The sequence below is a fragment of the Diadema antillarum genome, unplaced genomic scaffold (assembly GCF_040938485.1).
Source record: "Diadema antillarum isolate AM-2024a unplaced genomic scaffold, OU_Dant_1.0 seq00001307_RagTag, whole genome shotgun sequence".
In the NCBI taxonomy this organism is placed as follows: Eukaryota; Metazoa; Echinodermata; class Echinoidea; order Diadematoida; family Diadematidae; genus Diadema; species Diadema antillarum.
In genome coordinates, this window is record NW_027272082.1 from 20,024 (window position 1) to 38,739 (window position 18,716).

Sequence of the window (18,716 nt, forward strand, 5' to 3'; positions counted from 1 at the left end):
CCCTTTTAAATGCTAATTCAACATTTGTGTTTTTAGAGTGTATTTTCCATATTTCAAGGGGAGATTTACTCCGGTTAAATAGATATTAATATATTGATAAGACATTAAACATGTACCAATGGACGTTTAATTGCATTCAAACATTCTAAGAGAATGAATTTAAAATCACGATTCTGAATTTTTGTCAGTTCGTTCAATGATTTATTATTAGTGAATTCGCAGCATCATTTTTTTTTTTTGGTTTTACTCTACTCATCAAGCCACTTCGAAGAATAAATGGAGCTGTGCTCTTTCAGATGTTATCACTACTATCAGAAATATGCACACGTTCCTCTCACTTGAAAAAAAAAATGTATGTAAGATCCAAACGTTACGAATATTAGCTGTGTAAATGACTATGTAAGTATTTTGTTGATTTGTTGATTTGTATTGATTTTGAAATGCAGAAATAAAAACTGAACTGAACTGAACTTGTATTCTGTGTGACGTCAGATACAACAAGAGTGTATGATGTTGTTTGAAGTCCATATAGATAATATAGCTTTATCCTCTGGGATTAATGTGCAGTATTTGCTTCGAGAGATTCCGAGCTTTATTCGTGAAGGCGGAATAGAAAATAATTGATCTTATGCCACCAAAAAATTTTTCGGGAGCCGGAAAAACACTTTCAACACGCTTTTATGTGGCAAAATTCAAATTTTAGTAAACTCGTTTAAACATCGCAGGTTGATGTCTGATTTGTTCCCTTAGTTAGCTTATAAGTTAATTATCAATCATGATGACTGATATATCATCAGAGTATATGATGCCTATAGGCACCTTATAGATTGCATGTCTACATGCAAGTCGGTAAATGCACGCTATACATGTATTTTGGTTTGTTTGGTTTGGTTTTATTTCTGCCTTTTTCCAAATCACACGTAACAAAAGAATACACATATTTAGAAATTAACATTACACGACGCATAAGCCAGCATACTGTTTTACCAATTAATTCAAAACATATACACACTACATGAACATGACAGTATTCGATATATAAGACGTGTTTCATAATATCACACACAAAAATGTTCAGAAGCGAATTGTTGAATTAACAGTTGTAAGTTATGTAAATAATGATTGATTATTCATTCAGAGTATGTCATGTCGTTATACAGTAAACGAATTTCAGAAGAAAAAAATAAAAGAGGGGATTTAAATGAATTGATTTTGAAATTGAGCATTTATAGCTATTATAATCACAGGAAAGCAGGAGACTGCGATCATAAGCAGCAGCTTGACATGGATCGAGGCCTCGGGGTAAAATTCGAGACTTAAATTCGATTTACATAACTGTATGACGGACGTGTCTACAACATAGAATCAATAATCAAATCCAAAATATCGTAGTAATTTGTGAGGTCAAAAATAGAGGGAAAATTCAAAATAGTTATCGTTTTTTATTTACAATAGACATTCTTTTCTATAATTACAACCATTATGAATGCATTTTTTTTTCGGGATTTTGTTCACTGTGAAATGGTATTCTCATTTTCCTTCCACATCCAGACTGAAATCAGAGATCACAGTCTGCGGCGCCACGCACATTCACCGAAGGCTAGATGACGAATGCAAACACCTCGCCCGGCGCTATGGTGTCAACAACGGAATCAACCACTTCACAGGAGGGGGAAAAGAAGCCTGGTCTAGCCTGCCCGCGATGTTGCTCCGTCACTGTTGCTCTTGTTTTGCTCTCCGTTCCACACATGATCTTGGGCCTCCCCAGCGTAGTGGTTGGAGTAATCCTGTACAGTCGCGTGCAGATTTGGCTCGCGCACACAGTATCACCTATTTGGAGCGGAGTGTGTGTAAGCATCTCCACATTTTATGCAGTTTAGTTTATTTTCAGTTTAGTTTATTTTGCACCAAGCATTGAAAATATACAGAGCATACAATAAAACATGAATGTACAAAATGAGATACAAAAAGAGAAAAATTCATAGGACATACAACATACGATTAGAAATAATGTGGCGGTATGACTACATACAAAGACAATGCCATTGGTTGAGGAAGCAGCCAAGAAAGGAAAAAGCCCTTGTGAGTAGCTGACCCATGTACTGTAACATACATACCTTTGACAGATTTAAGAAAGAAAAAAATGTCAGTTAAGTTGACAAAACAGAACAAATAAAAACAATGCAGTCATTACAAAACAAAACTGCGGAGGTATGGACGATAACACAGAAAATAGCAACAACAAAATACGCCTTGAATTAGCTATGTTTGTAATCTTCCAATAAAAATTGTTTATATTCAATTTTGAAACTATATTAAATTTGGAGGCTTTAATTTCTCTAGGGATAGAATACCATGTAAGAGGGCCCTGATATATAACTGAATTTTTAAAAAAAGAGGTGCGCATGTGATGTAGATGATAGTTTATAGAATTTCTTGTTCCGTAATCATGGATAGTGCAGTTCAGCGAAAAATAATCTAAAAGGGATTCTGGAAGTAACTTTTTGTAACATAAATACATAAAAATACCTAACTGTAAAAGATAAATATCGTAAAATTGCAAAATCTTATACAAATGAAAGATTGGTTTTGAATGGGCAAGATATGAAGCATGGTGTACGATATACGTATTGCACGTTTTTGTAAAACACAAGCTCCGTTCAACTGGGTTTTTGATGCTTTGCCCCAAATTATAATCCCGTATGACAAATGTGGTAAAACAATTGAATTATAAATCATTTTTAAAAACGCTTTAGACATTGACTTTAATTTATACATAACACCAATATTCTTTGCCAACACATTACAAAGGTTATTTACATGAGCATTCCAGGTAACATTTTCATCAAGTATTAATCCTAAAAACTTCAAAGCCGACACACGTTTTACCTGAGAGGCACAGATAATTACAGAAAAATTATCAATATTACATTTTCTCTTGGTAAATAACATATAATTAGTTTTTTGAACATTAATTGTAAGTTTATTTGAATAAAACTACTTTGTCATCAGAGTAAGTTCTTGGTTCAAAATAATTTGTAACTCTAAAATATTCTTGTGTGAAAAAAAAATATGCTTGTATCATCAGCAAAAAGAATAAGCTTTAAAATTTTAGAAACATTAAAAATGTCATTAATATATAACAAAAACAGTAAAGGTCCCAAAATAGAACCCAGGGGCACTCCACATCTTATGCCTAAATTAGTCGATTTGTCATTACAGATGATTACATATTGTTTACGTTCACACAAATAACTCTTAAACAATTGTAATGGTAATCCTCTAATTCCATATGCATAATGATGTACCAATATACTATGATCAAGCGTGTCGAACGCCTTACTTAAATCAAGAAATACACCAGTCATATTTTCTTTATTCTCAATTGCAGTTACAACTTCATGCACAAAATTCACCATTGCAGATGATGTGGAGTGCCCCGGCCTAAAACCGTATTGATTTTCATGTATTATATTGCACTGTGTAAGAAGATTAAAAAGACAATTGTATATACACTTTTCTAATATTTTTGAAAATACTTGCAAGACTGAAATTGGCCGATAATTAGAAACAAGTTCCGGACTTCCACTTTTAAACACAGGAATCACTCTAGCGAGTTTCATATTTTCTGGGAAAATAACAAATTCAAAACACTTGTTAAATATCGAACACAAACGTTTTGCTATCACATGTATAACTCTCTTTACAACTTTTATGTGAATATCATCATATCCGGCACTGGTAGTTGGTTTGAAATTACGAACTATGTCTGTGATTTCTTTCTCAGTAACAGGGTTAAAACAAATAGTGCGTTCATTCACTTTCACATATTGCATAAAATTATCAGTAAGATCTTGTGTAAATTTTGAATTCAAATCATATCCAATATCAACGAAATACTTATTCATAACATCACATATTTCTTTCTTATCAGATACTTTCTCACAATTCTTTGATATACCACTGCACTTGAATGTGTTATTTTCTTTGCCCATTGCTTTATTGATAATATTCCAAGTTTTTTTTCGTACTTCCATTACATTTGTTTAACTGTCCGACATAACATTGTTTTTTGGCAAGTTTAATCATATTTGTAACTTTGTTTCGACATTTCTTATACCCAGTCTCATGATATTCACTCGGATTCTTTACAAATAATCTATACAAACGACACTTTCTTTTACACAACTTACGAATTTCATATGTTATCCATGGTTTACCTTTCTTAAGTTCTTTTTTGTAACATACTCTTTTAGGAAAATAAAAACTGTAAACATTTGAAAACTTAATGAAAAAAATCATTATACATACTATTAACATCATTTGCGTCAGGTGACCATTCCACATTCTCCATCATATAATGTACACAAAGAGTAATAGTAATATGCAGGCTAAAAGCTCATGGCGGCACTTTTGTTTTTAATTAATCATCCAAAAGCAAAAAAACTTCCCTGGTGTCACATTACGGAGAATAACATGCAGAAGGGGTTTATGCTCAGTATCACCAGGGAGATGGAATTAACCACCTACCTGAGTATACCTTTCCACGACGTTTACCACTTTACTGTATTGAGACATTAACCATGTAAAACTTTGTTTCGTTAGTATATTCGAATATTCTCTTTTCTGTAAAGACTAATTCAAATAGGCCCCTAATTTAGATAATATTCTCAGAAGATATGAACCATCTTTACATAATTATTATACAGTAAAATGTATGTGATTTAACACACATTAAACTGTGGCATTAATTGTTTGCGTGTACACTTATATAGTAGTCGGTATCTTCGTGTGTGTGTGTGTGTGTGTGTGTGTGTGTGTGTATACGATATGCATACTGTAGTCAAGTTTAATTTGCATTGCATATCATACAAACAAGCACACGCAATGAGGATCAAATCAAGTCAGTTTTGCTTCTACCCTTTTTTTTATATGCAGTTTTTCTTCTGCGGAGTCTTTGGTCTGGTTTCAGCAAAGCGGAGAACACCATACACGGTAAGTCAGGCATATGAAATGATGAAAGACATAGATCACGACGGAAATTAAACTTTAGGTGCATGATGTGAACTAATTTGACCAAAATATGTGGCGGATGATATTTCTCTTGTTCAGATCAATTGTATTTGTATAGTGTTAGTGGCCGTTATGAATTTGTAGTGTCATAATAGGCACTTATTTTCTCTTAAGGAAAAAAAAAGTTGCATTTACATTATTTTGTTGGAGATGGAAAATAATGAATTAATGAATAAATTCAAATTGATTCAAAATGAATTCAAATTGATCGCATGTTACTTGTACTCATTATATTCATATTTGCTGGAAATATATGTCATTGAACCTGAACTTGAATGCATGGATTTAATTACAGTTTGTTTGGGTTTGTAATAATGGCAAAGTGTCTGATTGTTTCATCATGATTAAAATCAGCTGTTTTCCGATTATTTCACAAATCATATTTTTGTACATCTCGATCTGATTACAAGAGTGCATGTCTTTCTACCTCAAACAAAGCATCGTAAATGGGAGTATTAATGTGGAGGACTCATCCACCGATCACTGAATGTCTTCTTCCCTTCGTTTCCACTGAGTCACGGCATCGTCAATTCGTACTTTAATCGACCAATGAGAGACTAATGACTAATATATACTAATCACTAATAATCTCTTCCTTTGCTGACATCAGGTTTTCCTTATGTAATATGCATAATTACATATTTTACCACTTTATTGATAATCTTAGTCACTCTTTAATGTTTATAGATATTCTCTTGTTCGATTCAATTTTACCAAAGCATGCATTGAAAACGACGTGGTTGATACGTCCGAAGTCCACGTGCGTGCGCGCGCGCACACACCAAACACATAAGACAAGTTCACTTATTCTCCATAGCAGATGCATGCTTAACCCTACAAAGCCCAAGGGGGGGGGGGGGCACAATGTGCCCCCCCTACCAGATTTTCATTTGCCACTCCGTAGCCCTTTATCCGATTTCAACCAAATTTGGTGACTTTTCCCAAAATCTTATTGCAAACATTTTGATGTATAATTTAGCCATATTTGATGTTGCTGGTTGCCATGGCAACCATAAACTGACAACCATGTCAGTCAGATTTTGCATCTTTTTTCTGTTCCCATTTAATTTAACAGCATTACAGTGTATGAGATGGGTGTTTCTTGGCTGAAATTTATTGAAGGAGCAAGGGGTCAAAATAGCTTGGGCTTAATAGGTTTAAAGAGTCGGTGTTGGCGTTTTGTATAAAACATTGTTCAATGACTTCATAATACTAGTCTGTACAATGATGTGTTTTATCCGCATTTTAGGAATCACTAGTATCAAACAACGAATATAAAATGCTCATATTCTGCATTGTTCAAACCATTATGTTAATCTGTGGCATTCACCGTTAATAATTTGTTTGTCTTCCTTTTTGTTTTGTCCGTCAGATTTTCTGTTTCGCCTCCTTCTCGCTCATCAGTCTCACGGTGGGCATCATCGATATGCAGCTCTTACGCCTTGGCCTTGTCAATCACACCACGGATGGACAGATATTCCTGAAGGTAAAAATGATCGGACTGATCACCCTGAGAGGGCAGCAGCCGCTGTGATGAGGGTTGGATGGAATGGCACGGGTGGGAGCATCATGCCTGTTCGGGATTTTTTTATCTATTTATTAATTCTTCAATTTATTGATTTATTAATCTATCTATCTATATATCAATTCATCTATCTATTTATTTATTCATTCATTCGTTTGTTTACTTATTTGCTTGTTATTCTGTATGTTTATGGTTGATATTTAAGCTTAGTAATAGCCGTTGACGTCTCTTTTCTCAGTTCTCCTCATCCTCTTCGTCTTCTGCATCTAAACTGTGCTGAGAGCCCCGGAGGTGATAATGATAACAATGATGATGACTGATGATTTTATTTCTCTTACATAGTCTCACTTAACCCGGCAGGGCATAACCTCTTAGGCCCGAATTCACGAAGGTAGTACAAATGAAACCATGGTTTAAACCATGGACAAAAACTAGGAAACGCCAAGTGTCGCAGGGAATATTGCGTTACGAAATGGGTCATTTCGTCGACAAAATGACCGTTTCGTTAACGAAATTATCATTCCGTGGACGAAATGTTCATTTAGTTACGAAATTTTGTTATTTCGTTACAAAATAATCATTTCATCGACGAAATGACTGATTTCGTAACGAAATATTCCATGCGACACTTGGCGCTCCATGGTTTTTGTCCATGGTTTAAACCATGGTTTCATTTGTACCACCTTCGTGAATTCGGCCCTTACAGTTTAAGTGTATCGTCCCCCACTCGAGTCTGCTATGATTGCTGTTGATTGTCATCGTTACATCACCATCAATGTTGTTATTATTTTCATATTATTTTGGCCATGATTAGAAAAGGGCTTTAATTGGCATTGCTTTTCTAAAAGCAATAACAGGGCTTCAAAGGAGAACAATGATCACAATGATGAGGTCACTTTAAGTTTTGGTAAGATGACAATGATGATAAAAATGATGATAATGACGGCAGTGACAGCAATGATGGTGATGGTGGTGGTAATAATAACCATGATGATGATGATAATGATAATAAAATAATGATACTACTACTACTGATAATAATAATAATAATAATAATAATAATAATAATAATAATAATAATAATAACATGCTTATAATTATGACAATTATGATAACAATACTAATGATGACAATTATACTAATACTCAATGCAACTGTGGACGTTCTCCTTGACACGCAGGATCATTTCGATCTCAGGATCCTGGTGGCTCTTGGCATCGCTGGTGGTGAGAGCTTCTTCTGCGGTCTCAGCGCCTTCATTAGTTGCCTAGTCGCCCAGCACGTCCGGCGGAAGTTGCGCGACGGGGGTCAAAGGGTCGTCACCGCCGAGCAGCTGATTGCGCAGCGGCAAGAGCAGATCAGACAGGTGGGTATTTCCGTATGCTTCATGAGTAATGTAGTCTTTCTTACCTCATGAAAACTACAGCGTAATAGTGGATTAAAACATTGACAAATGTACCACTGAATTGGAATTCTATCGAGGTCATGACACGAAGAACAACAATAAGCAGAACAATCCATGTGATTGGTTTTTGTTTTGTTTGATTTATACTGTTTAAGATTGTTTACTGTCGTTTATTATCGACTACGTGCAGACTAGTGCAAGGTATAAATTGCTGTTTGTCTCCTTGTTGCAAGAAGGGCGTTATTGATTCTACAAATTCGAGCTCACTTTTCTATTTTTGTGCTAGTTATTTTTTATAAATGTATTTTGATGTTACGAAAACTCTTTTTCACATCACCCATTTTGATAAAGTTAGCTGTGTATTTTTGAGGTGTCTGTATTCCGAACTTTAGAATTCTCAGAATGAATCAGGTAATTAACAACATTTTGTAAACTGCAAGCAAGTATCAGATGTCAAAAAAATGCTGGACGAACCAGACGCTATAAGATGCCTGCCATTAATTCCTATTCATCAGACTCGAAAGACTGAGACAAAATTGTATCTTTTTAGATATAATTTCAGTGTCCCAGAATATGTCTATTTTGACCAAAAGTAATTTGCTGATAAAAAGACTTGTCAAAAATGCCTTTGATAATTCATTATACAGAAATGCAATCGTTGGCACATTAAGATAGAGAAGAGAAAGGGGTGACAGAAATTAATAATTTGAAATGACTCATGTTTTCTTAGGTTCAGTTTCCGCTATGATAGTGTAAAGATCCATGAAATATACTAGTAATTCGTAACGTTATTTGCGTCACTCATGTACTTTCATTTTCTTGTCACCACCCATCCGAGCTTTTCTGTTCTTCACAATAGATTTGCTCTGATATAGAGAGATTTTGTCACCTATATATGGCATGTTTACAGCATGCTCTAGAGTATCATGTCTTCCATACATACCCTATTATAGCGTCATCCTGTATTTAACGGTTGGAACTATTCGAGTTCGTTAGTGCTGCAGCATTACGTAGCGACCAGTCTCCCTCCCACCAACTGTCACACTGCCCGTATTTACACGGGTTCCATGATAACGACTCATTTGCATCTTGTTATTTCTATAATTAGCTTGTGCGTTTGCTAATTCATATATCCCTTGTTTGTTGATATCTGCAAAACAAATGACGAGGGAATTTCACGTAGGGAATCTATTGCCTATAATGGAGGTTGAAAGGACGACCGATTATCAAGATTCAACGGCAGTACGATAACAACGTCCTGCCATAACCTCGAGACTGTATTAGCCACGTGAACGAAATTTTTCGTGTGTGAAAGTTCTTGTGGTTGCATTTTTCTTCTTCTTTTTCTGGCATTTTTAAAATTCGCTTGGAGGATTCACATTCCTCTATCTTCAATTCAATTCAAGTGATTTTTATTTCCACATAAAGTAATACAAAGCAATATACATAACGCTTACATGAGTACATAACATTTTAAGGAACTTTGAATCACATAAGTTTCAACACAACATGGATACAATTATAGTAATATCAACTTTGTTTTTAGATAAATAAACAAGTAATCAATACAATCTTCTTTTTTTTTTACTCTTATGGAAAAGAGGAATTCATAAGAGAAGCATAGCTTGTAAATTCTGGGAATCTTACACATAAGAATATTATTATGATACTTTTGGCATATTGTTCTAAAGGAGCATGAACGTACACAACTTTTGCGAAAATGTGAAATTATGACAGAGGCACTTTTGATACACGAGAGATGTATGCAAGTGACATGTCTGTCGCGAGAGTGGGACGTTCATTTTTAATGATTCCAGTTTAAGCCGTTTTAGTTCATTCATAGTTCATCCATCATGACTGTATAATCATCACTTTATGTTGGTTACTGCTTAAGCTTTTGAAATAAGTGGGACGTGTTCGTATAATCATGTTTGTTTTGTATGTGTATGTGTGTTGGTGTTTGTGTTTACATGATGAGCGCGTATGTCGTGATTTAAATGTGAGTGGGTATCAGGAGTCTATCAGCCCTCTATAAAGTACGTTCAACTTCTATTTATTCATTCATTTATTCATCTATCTATCATTTATCTATTTATTCATTCATTATTCATCTATCTATCATTTATCTATTTCTTCATTTCTTCATTAATTTATTCATTAATTTATCTATCTATTCATTTATTCATTCACTTTTTTTAAAGAGGTCTCAGATCTGTACGAGGCAGTTTGGGGAAGTCCCCCAGTTACGGATTCAATATGACAAGGAATGTTTCGTCTCTCCATTTTCCGTATTCAGTTTGTCGATTCATCAAACAGCATGATTTTCAAGCTTGCGTATACGATGAACGTGAATTACCAAGTCTTGCTTCGGGTGCACGTCACGAGATCGACACCCACGATTCATACAGCCTACGAGTTATACAGCCCACGAATCATTACAGCCCATGAGTTCGACACTAAGCAAACAAGGCCCACGAGACCGACACATTAAACCCCGTGTTGTATCTGTCGAACTCGTGGGGTGTTTTTACCTAGTGTCGGTCTCATGGGCTTTATTTGCCTAGTGTCGAACTCGTGGGCTGTAGGACTCGTGGGCTGTAGGACTCATGGGTGTCGGTCTTGTGGGATGACCCCCCTACTTCATCTCCTCACACCATGGTATATTATTATAATAATTATCTTACTTCAGTTCTCTTCACCCTGCTATGTTACCCTTGTAGCCATATCTCCCGAACCATGTGATATAACAAACATGAAATATATGCATCAAATCTAACTAAATGTATATTTCGAAAATGTTTTCTTTCAGGGAAATTTTCCACTCGGTTTCTTTAGACAGTGTAACTCAATTTATATTAGTTGCTATAAATCTACACACCAATGTTGCTTGAGGTAACATTTTGGATGCGCTTATACCAGATAATTAGATTCATCACCTACTTAATCTAATGGTTATACTGACATTTTCCTCCAAGTCAATGCATAAGAATTTTCACTTCCTTTTCATCAAGTTTCCATAAAATCGCATGGTTTAAGAAAAGAGCTCGATCGATGTTTTGATATTCACGGCACTCATCATTTTCATCATGAGATTCCCGGCTTGCCTGCTTTCCTGAGGATGATTATTCATTTTCCTAGTTTTCCGTTATCATTTCAGTTGATCATTTTCTTCGGAAGAAATAACACTTTTACTTCTGTCACTTACTAAAATTGTATACATTTTCATTCTGCCTCATTTACATTTTCTCCGCTGGCTGCAGTAGACATACACAGCGTTGCGCAAACAAGAAACCTATATACTGCCCTCTAAGGTAGCTGTTTGCCAGTCATCCTATTCTTGCTCCTGTACTGCTCTCACCTCCAATAAATGAACTCTAGCTACAGTGTGCTCCCGCCTCGAGCACCAGGCAACAGCATGCGGGAGACAAAGATAGTTTAACATGCTGCCGCTGCTGCTTCTGATGATGAAAGTATAATTGAAATAAAAGTAATAGGAGAAAGTTGTAGTACTGGTAGTACTGAGTTAAATTCAATTGACATCTAACAAAAATAGTATACTTGATTTAAAGACAAAGTATACATTTGACAATTTACCGGCATATTTTTTAGCAAGTTGAAAGACAAGTCATAAAGTATTATACTAAATATACGTATATAGTAGTATTATAGTGGCATCAGTAGGAGTTGTATTATTATTATTATTATTATTAGTAGTAGTAGTAGTAGTAGTAGTAGTAGTAGTAGCAGTAGTAGTAGTAGTAGTAGTAGCAGTAGTACACTCCGTATAGCAGTGATTAAAATATGATAATAAAATTGTGGTAATGATAACAATAATTCTTAATAAAAACAATGACGATGATAACAGTAACAATACAATCTCAACAATGACAACGAAAACATACCAGACTTACTACCTGTTGTCGAAGTATGTGACATTTTTTGGCAATTCAATTCAACGAAACATATCATAAGTGGAGCACACTGCACACGCGGAGTCAAGTAAAAGTGAAACTGATAAGTATTTCTCAGCGAGAAAAGCCATGTTCTGAGCTTTTCAAAACGTTGTCAATATTACTTGTGGTTTACAACATGGTCCTCATTTCAATGACCATGAATACGTGATACTATGAGTATTTCCTACCAGTGAAAAATATACAAAGGAGATAAAAGGACCTACATCTCAGAAGTCTCCTCATCGAGATGATAAAAAATACGACGAATATTTCCCCAGTAGGCAATAAATTATGAAAATTCGACCTCAGTGATTTGACCGCGGACTGAACTTTAAATGACCCTCCGGTGCGTAGTACGACCATTGAAAGGCATCGCTTACCATTCATTCTGACAAAAACAGACTTTATTACAAGACATTAAAACAACTTGCTTAAAGGCACGCAGGTGGGTAGCTAAAGGTGTCAAACTTTTCTCCCTTCTTCATGAGCACATTGCGCAATCGTATCCTTGTGGATCACCGTCTCACTGTAGGAAGGGGAAAAAAGGTATTCCACCTTACTCAATCATCTAATCTAAGTCCCGCCACATTTGTGAGCAAATAGGCCTAATAAAAATTTCGCTCTAAATAGTAAATCGAAATCTATATTGGCATTTTTCTAAGAATTTTAAACATTTTGAGCGATACCTTCTTGTGTGTGTGTGTGTGTGTGTGTGCGAGTTTTCAGCATAAACTGCTTCACTCTCGACAGTGAGGGCGCCGTCAGCAAGCCACCTGCCCCACATACATCAACTGCACTTGACCGTGTGAACCATTCCGAAGAAAACAACTTCTTCGAATAAGACGGATGAAAATGATCCCACATATTGCTTGGCAGAGACCAAGAAAATTACACTTTCTTTATTACATGCACTCACTACTACGATTGTGCACACACAGTGTTTCTCAGTCTGCGGGAAATTTTACTGCCAGACATAGTTGTGTGTGAGTTTTTTTATTCCTGGTGTAAAGTTTCTAATACCTGATATCATTATGATAGCGATAGTATTTAAAATTTGACACATTGCGCATGATTGCTCGCACTTTTCTCGCGTGTTCCGTCACGTACGTTGTCATTCCAAATCATTCTCTCTATCCATGAAATGACCCCTTAATCGCCCCATGCACCAAACTTTATCATCATATCAATTCCTTCACAACACTTTCCCCGTCTTATTCATATTCCACTGCATCCAATAACATTATTGTCACGAAAACAGCATGGAATCACGACTTGTGTCCATTCAGGAAGTCCTCTCTGACAGTCAGCGCTATAATACTAACCACGTGTCACTTGCAGGAAAAGTTCGCTCAAAATAGATCAGGATGGATGCAACTGCCCTCAGGCCTAGTCCGATCTAAATCCTCTGACATCTGGGATTAAATGGTGATTAGCTGATCCCCTTGAAGGTGAGATTGGGGCCTAACAGTAACACCACGAATGGCTAGAGAATGGTACCATACTGTGTAATGTCCAGGTTTTTCCCTGTACGAACCTACCTGGAGGACGCCCTTGAGTTCACATTCATCCTGTTGAATTTTCTGTATTTTCCTTGCAGCTCTTACAATCATCTTATCGTCAGTCGAACATGGAGTATTTTCTTTCTGTTATTTCTTCTTCACCATGTCTCTCTTCCTCCGTCTCGATATTCCACTTATCCTCCACTGCGTTTTTCCATCCTTCCTTGTCTTCCCTTCTTCTTCTTCTTCTTCTTCTTCTGTTTCTTACTTTATTTCTGTCAGATTTCTTTATGCTCTGCCTTCACATTGACTTCACAGTTACCAACTTACTGAAGTATATGATCTTTAGATAAACTACATCGTATTGCTGATGAAAGTGATCTTTTCAGGGCAGAAATTGTTGAGTTTTTTATTGCTATCATTATGACAACATGACATCGATGGCTGCACTTTTTAGTGGTTCACCCAGCGATCTCTTTTTATGTAAAACATGTGTGTATGTTTGTGTGTGTGTCCCTACGTGCATCTATAGTATACAGTAGTAGATGGAACGTTTGAGTATGTGAGTAGAATATTGTGGGCGTGGCTTGTCTATAAGCGGTTGCCAATATCAATCTGTGTGTTTGGTTAGGTTAATGAATGTGGCCTGATGTGATGTTGATTGTAGCTACAACTTCCATCGCTTATTTTAAGCCTGGTTCGAAAAAACAACAACACATTCTGCTTATGTAGGTCCTACTACTCATTTATATATTACTGAACATTGTAGGAATGCATCAAATTTATCATAAACAATCCACTATGTCCCATCGCCCTATGCACAGCTCAGTTGATGTTTTCACAGTCATGCCTACATTGTTCGTGTTCAAGCCAAGAAACAATCACTTTAAAATTTAGTCGTCAGGGGAATGAAAATGCATGTGTTCATATAATTATCATGATGTTGGCATAGTTAAACGACTCGCTCGTTACGTTGTTCTCATTATGCAATGCTCCTGCGGGTGATCCTGACATCTTTCATTCCAATTTGCCAATTCAACAGCGTCCGCTCTGGATAAATCAATAGGGAGCTTTGAATTTTCGCGACGCGGACGTTCAGAGGGGGAAAAAAAACTGTTTTGAACATGCGCAAAATTGCTTATCAAAATCGGTGTATTTATAGCTCGCGTCGTCTGAGTTTTTACTGCGCGTTCTGGGCTATTTTTATGTCCGCACAATTCACGACGTACATGTATATAGAGCAAGAGAGCTACTTGATGCACCGATCGTAATCTTATGGGGGCGCCATTTTACTTTTAACATAGGTCGCATCTCCGCGTAATCTAAATTTACTTTTTCGACACGACGCAGGGAGAGGAGAACGTCCAACGCAATCGTCGTCTCAGACGTCCGCGTCGCAAATCTAAAGCTCCCTAATGAAAAACGGAGAAGACAATCAAGTTATTCATTGTAGTCGTTCATTAAATTTCTCAACTCACACAGTCAATGATGGCATATCAAACTGAGAGGTCTTCTTTCATTAACCTTCATCAATACTACATTGCATTTCACATAAATTTTATATGGGGAAGCGTGCCATATCATGCAATATTTTCTCTAAGTAGGAAGTGTTCGGCACTTTTGTTTTGTTTACTAAATAACTAAACCATGATGGGCTGTAATCTGAATCTTGAACAAGGCTTCGTCCTTTAGAGACACCATGGTAAATATGACTATGATGAAGACTGCCTCGAAAACACGTCATCTTCCGTGTTTCTGAGGTAGATGTATTACTTTTCAGGCTCCTTATAGCACCTTATTACTTATATTATTCATTTTGACTGTGCAATTTGACAGTATTTACTGAATATTGGCCTCAACATTTAACAAATCTCGGCGATGTGTGTATTCACAAGATTTATTTTCCCCTTTCTCTTTCGATTCTCGTCGTCCGTGTGTTCTACGTTTACTCATGTCGGTCTGTCCTACCGCTGATCCTCATGTCTTTGTGAACCTATGCACTTGTTCATTTAACCCAATCGTTACAACCACCCCTTCCCATCACTCTACGTCTCTTTCCATTTGCTGTCATCCTCTGTGAACGTCACCATTCACCAATTTAAATCGTACCCTGTAAATCCTCGATCCACATCCCCCCCCCCCCCCGTGTCTTTCCTCCACGTTGTGATCCTGCCTGCCGAACCGCGTGTTTATTCTTTGTTCCTCCTGCGGTGACGGAAATGTGCCACCTCTCCTCCCTCCCCCTCCCCTTCCCCTTTCTCCTTTTTTCTCCTCTCCCTTCCCCTCCCACTTAACACCCCTATCCCTTAAATGGCATGTACATGCGCCTCGGTGTCAACTTTGCCGGTCGCCCCTAGCAACGGGAACACGAGCGGAAAGTAATGGAGAAGATGGAGAAGGAACGAGCAAAGTCGATCAAGTATCATCGAGTCTGAAGAGCGCCACCTTGTGACAAGGACCGGAGCGTTTGAGTGAGGGAACGCCACAGGAGGATGATTTGTAATGATTTGTCATTAATTACTGTTGTCATTGCTTTGTCTGACAAATATCTGACGGTTTTGTACATTTTGTTCTGATTTTCCTAATCAACATTGTCAGTGTTCCCTACGTAAATATTAGCAACACCAAAGAGAGTTCTATGCTTTAAAGTGTTGATTTTCCTTTTGTTTTCGACGAATGGTTAATGTAGCTGCCTGGAGCAAACGCGTGAAGTTGGAAATGTTAAATCTGACATGTTTCTGAATTGCAATTTTACTGCTTATGGTCCTAATAGCAATTTGCTTTTATAGTTACAGTTATGTAATGTAACAAGTTTTACCCAGCCTAAGATATGGTTGTTAGTTTCGAGTTGACATATGAATGCCAGAACGTCGCATGTCGGCCTTTTCAAAGATGCCATTTCTGATTTGATGCGATGCCTAATACCACGAATACCAAACACAAGCCCAGTCAGTAGAGATTTTTTTCTTTTTCTTTTTAAATTTCCGAAAGCTGTATTCGTCCAGCTCTTTCTTGAATTAGGGTACGCTGTGTACATTGTACCAATGAAGGAATCGCAACAGTATATACTGCTCTCTTGCCGCAGCAAAGTAAAGGGGGAGGGGAAGAAGAAGAAGAAGAAAAAAAAAACTATATCCATCAGGTTTCCCATATGGAAGTCAATGTAGTCGACATTTTCTCCGAAAGTGTTTTGGCCGAATTTCTAGGTTAAGGGATTTTAACACCTTTGTATACCAATGATGCAAATGTGCACAGATTCCCCACACATAGCTACAGTCAGGAAATTAATGTAGCGCAAAGAGGGTTAACGTTAATGTTGCAAGGTGATACTTCGCATCGCTTAATCCGTTGAGGACGAGTCCCGGTACACTGGGGCAGGGTGTCTATGGAAAATGCATGTTGTAGCAAAATCAGTTCCGTCCTCAACGGGTTAAATCTCCGAGAACTCAAAGGTAGCATTGTGATTTGGGCTTTACGTAAGTTGAATACATCCAGGATTATAGGAAGTTAAGTTTTCGTTTCGCTTGGAGTGTATATGTGTGCATAATGACGCCTCTAAAATATAGCCGTGAAGCTTTTAGGCTAATTAGCAGAGCTTGATTAAGAAGGATATCAGTGGGCGGGCCAGGAACATGTAGCTCGAATCTCTCCCGCTTCCATTTGGACCCCACGTGTAGACAGAAGTGAAGAAAAAAATCGACAGCATATCCTGTGTAACCACGATGTGACTAATCATTGTATGGATAGTCTCATTACAAATATCCTATTTTATGTGTTTTTCCGAGAAAAATCTGGGTGTCAGCTACCACTAATGATCAGAGATAGAAAGAGAGAGAGAGAGAGAGAGAGAGAGAGAGAGAGAGAGAAAGATATTGAAAGAGAAAAACAAGATAAAGAAAAGCAACAACGAAAACAAAATGTGGCAACAATTTCGAATCTATTTCACGTCTCGGTCAGCTTCCGTGCGTTGTCACCGCGGTGGTGCAATAGATCAACGAAAACCAGATCAGAACGGATGCGGCGTGTGTATGGGATGAAACGTGATACCCCTGCTATCTCAGCATAGAATACTCTGAGCATAATTGTCATACCCATCTCTGTCGTTACGATGAGATCTCATTTGAAATAAAGCTCATCAATCGATGAGCAGACCTCTCCCTCCAAAAATCCATTCCAACATTTTTCCATCGTTATGTTTCGATGGTACTGTTTTGATGATCAGGCTTTTCCCGTTTGTGTCTCCCTTCTCTGAAATGATTTCCCTACCCATATTCAGGACTTAACCCCCATTGACGTTTTCAAAACGAAACTCAAGATTCACCTAGTTGAAGACCAATATTGATGATTATGCAATTCATGAATGATTTAAATTTGTAATTGACCCTATACGTCTTTTATATTGGACTGTAAAGTGCTTTTTTTTTGTGCAAATTTTCTCATATTACTATCATTATCATTGAATTTCGGAATTGTAAATGCCCCCCCCCCGGCCCCCCCCCCCCCCCCCCCATTCTGCGTGAAAGAAGTAAGTTGGTAATTGTGACAGCAATAAAAAAGAAACATAATTATATTCATGATAATCATAACATACAAGAGTAAAATAAATGTATGCCAATTTACTTTTCGTTATCAGTGATTTACTTCCGATCCCGGAAGTTTTAAATCTGCTAAGTTTTTTTTTTTCTTTTGTATTGTTTTGTTTTGTACCGTGTTTGCTGTGAAGACTTGGGAAATAATCATGAAATATAGTTGACAGGAGGTACATGTATTCCAAGCTTTGTTGCTTTCCCCTTTTTCTGCTTTTCTTACTTTTCTTCCTACATTACCATAGTGGTTAGCATGATGATAATAGTTGATTATGACAATGATGCCGATGATATTATCAAGTATATTATAACGGTGAATGCTGCAGTCATCATTTCAAAAATTCTACCATAACTCGAGTGATCTTGGATGTTACTTTGTCATGTCCCACTTTCGGGACTTTCAATTTCCAACAGTTTTTTCACTTTTCTCTCAGTTTAAAGGAGTTTAAAGTGAATTGCATATAACTACTCCGTTCACATGAGAGGTCAATAAAATTACGTTATACGGAACCTGTGTGTGCGCGTTGGAGGCAAGGTTGCACAATGTAGGAACGCGCAATGGTATCATTGAGTTCTAACCCGTCAGCTGGTGATTACTCAATAACCGGGAAAGTCCGCCTTCCTGATGCCTTGACTGTGATTATGTAACCGTAGTAGTCACTTTACTTCCTTTTG

At 37.0% G+C, this 18,716-nt stretch overlaps 1 protein-coding gene across 1 annotated transcript; it reads left to right on the forward strand.

Annotated features, from left to right (window-relative positions):
• Nucleotides 1–1,599: 1,599 nt before the first annotated feature.
• Nucleotides 1,600–15,943, forward strand: LOC139708117 (transmembrane protein 196-like). The gene is made up of 5 exons (XM_071620095.1): nt 1,600–1,850; nt 4,939–4,995; nt 6,446–6,559; nt 7,779–7,964; nt 15,813–15,943. The coding sequence occupies exons 1-5, from the start codon at nt 1,605–1,607 to the stop codon at nt 15,888–15,890; spliced, it is 681 nt and encodes a 226-aa protein (XP_071476196.1). The 5' UTR covers nt 1,600–1,604; the 3' UTR covers nt 15,891–15,943.
• Nucleotides 15,944–18,716: the final 2,773 nt, after the last annotated feature.

What these genes read in the sequence shown, in the direction of transcription:
- LOC139708117 (XM_071620095.1), top strand. Translation starts at nt 1,605, where the DNA reads ATGACGAATGCAAACACCTCGCCCGGCGCTATGGTGTCAACAACGGAA. An exon ending in AGCGGAGAACACCATACACG is followed by an intron (nt 4,996 to 6,445) that starts GTAAGTCAGGCA and finishes TTTGTCCGTCAG; the next exon opens with ATTTTCTGTTTCGCCTCCTT. An exon ending in GGCAAGAGCAGATCAGACAG is followed by an intron (nt 7,965 to 15,812) that starts GTGGGTATTTCC and finishes GGTCGCCCCTAG; the next exon opens with CAACGGGAACACGAGCGGAA.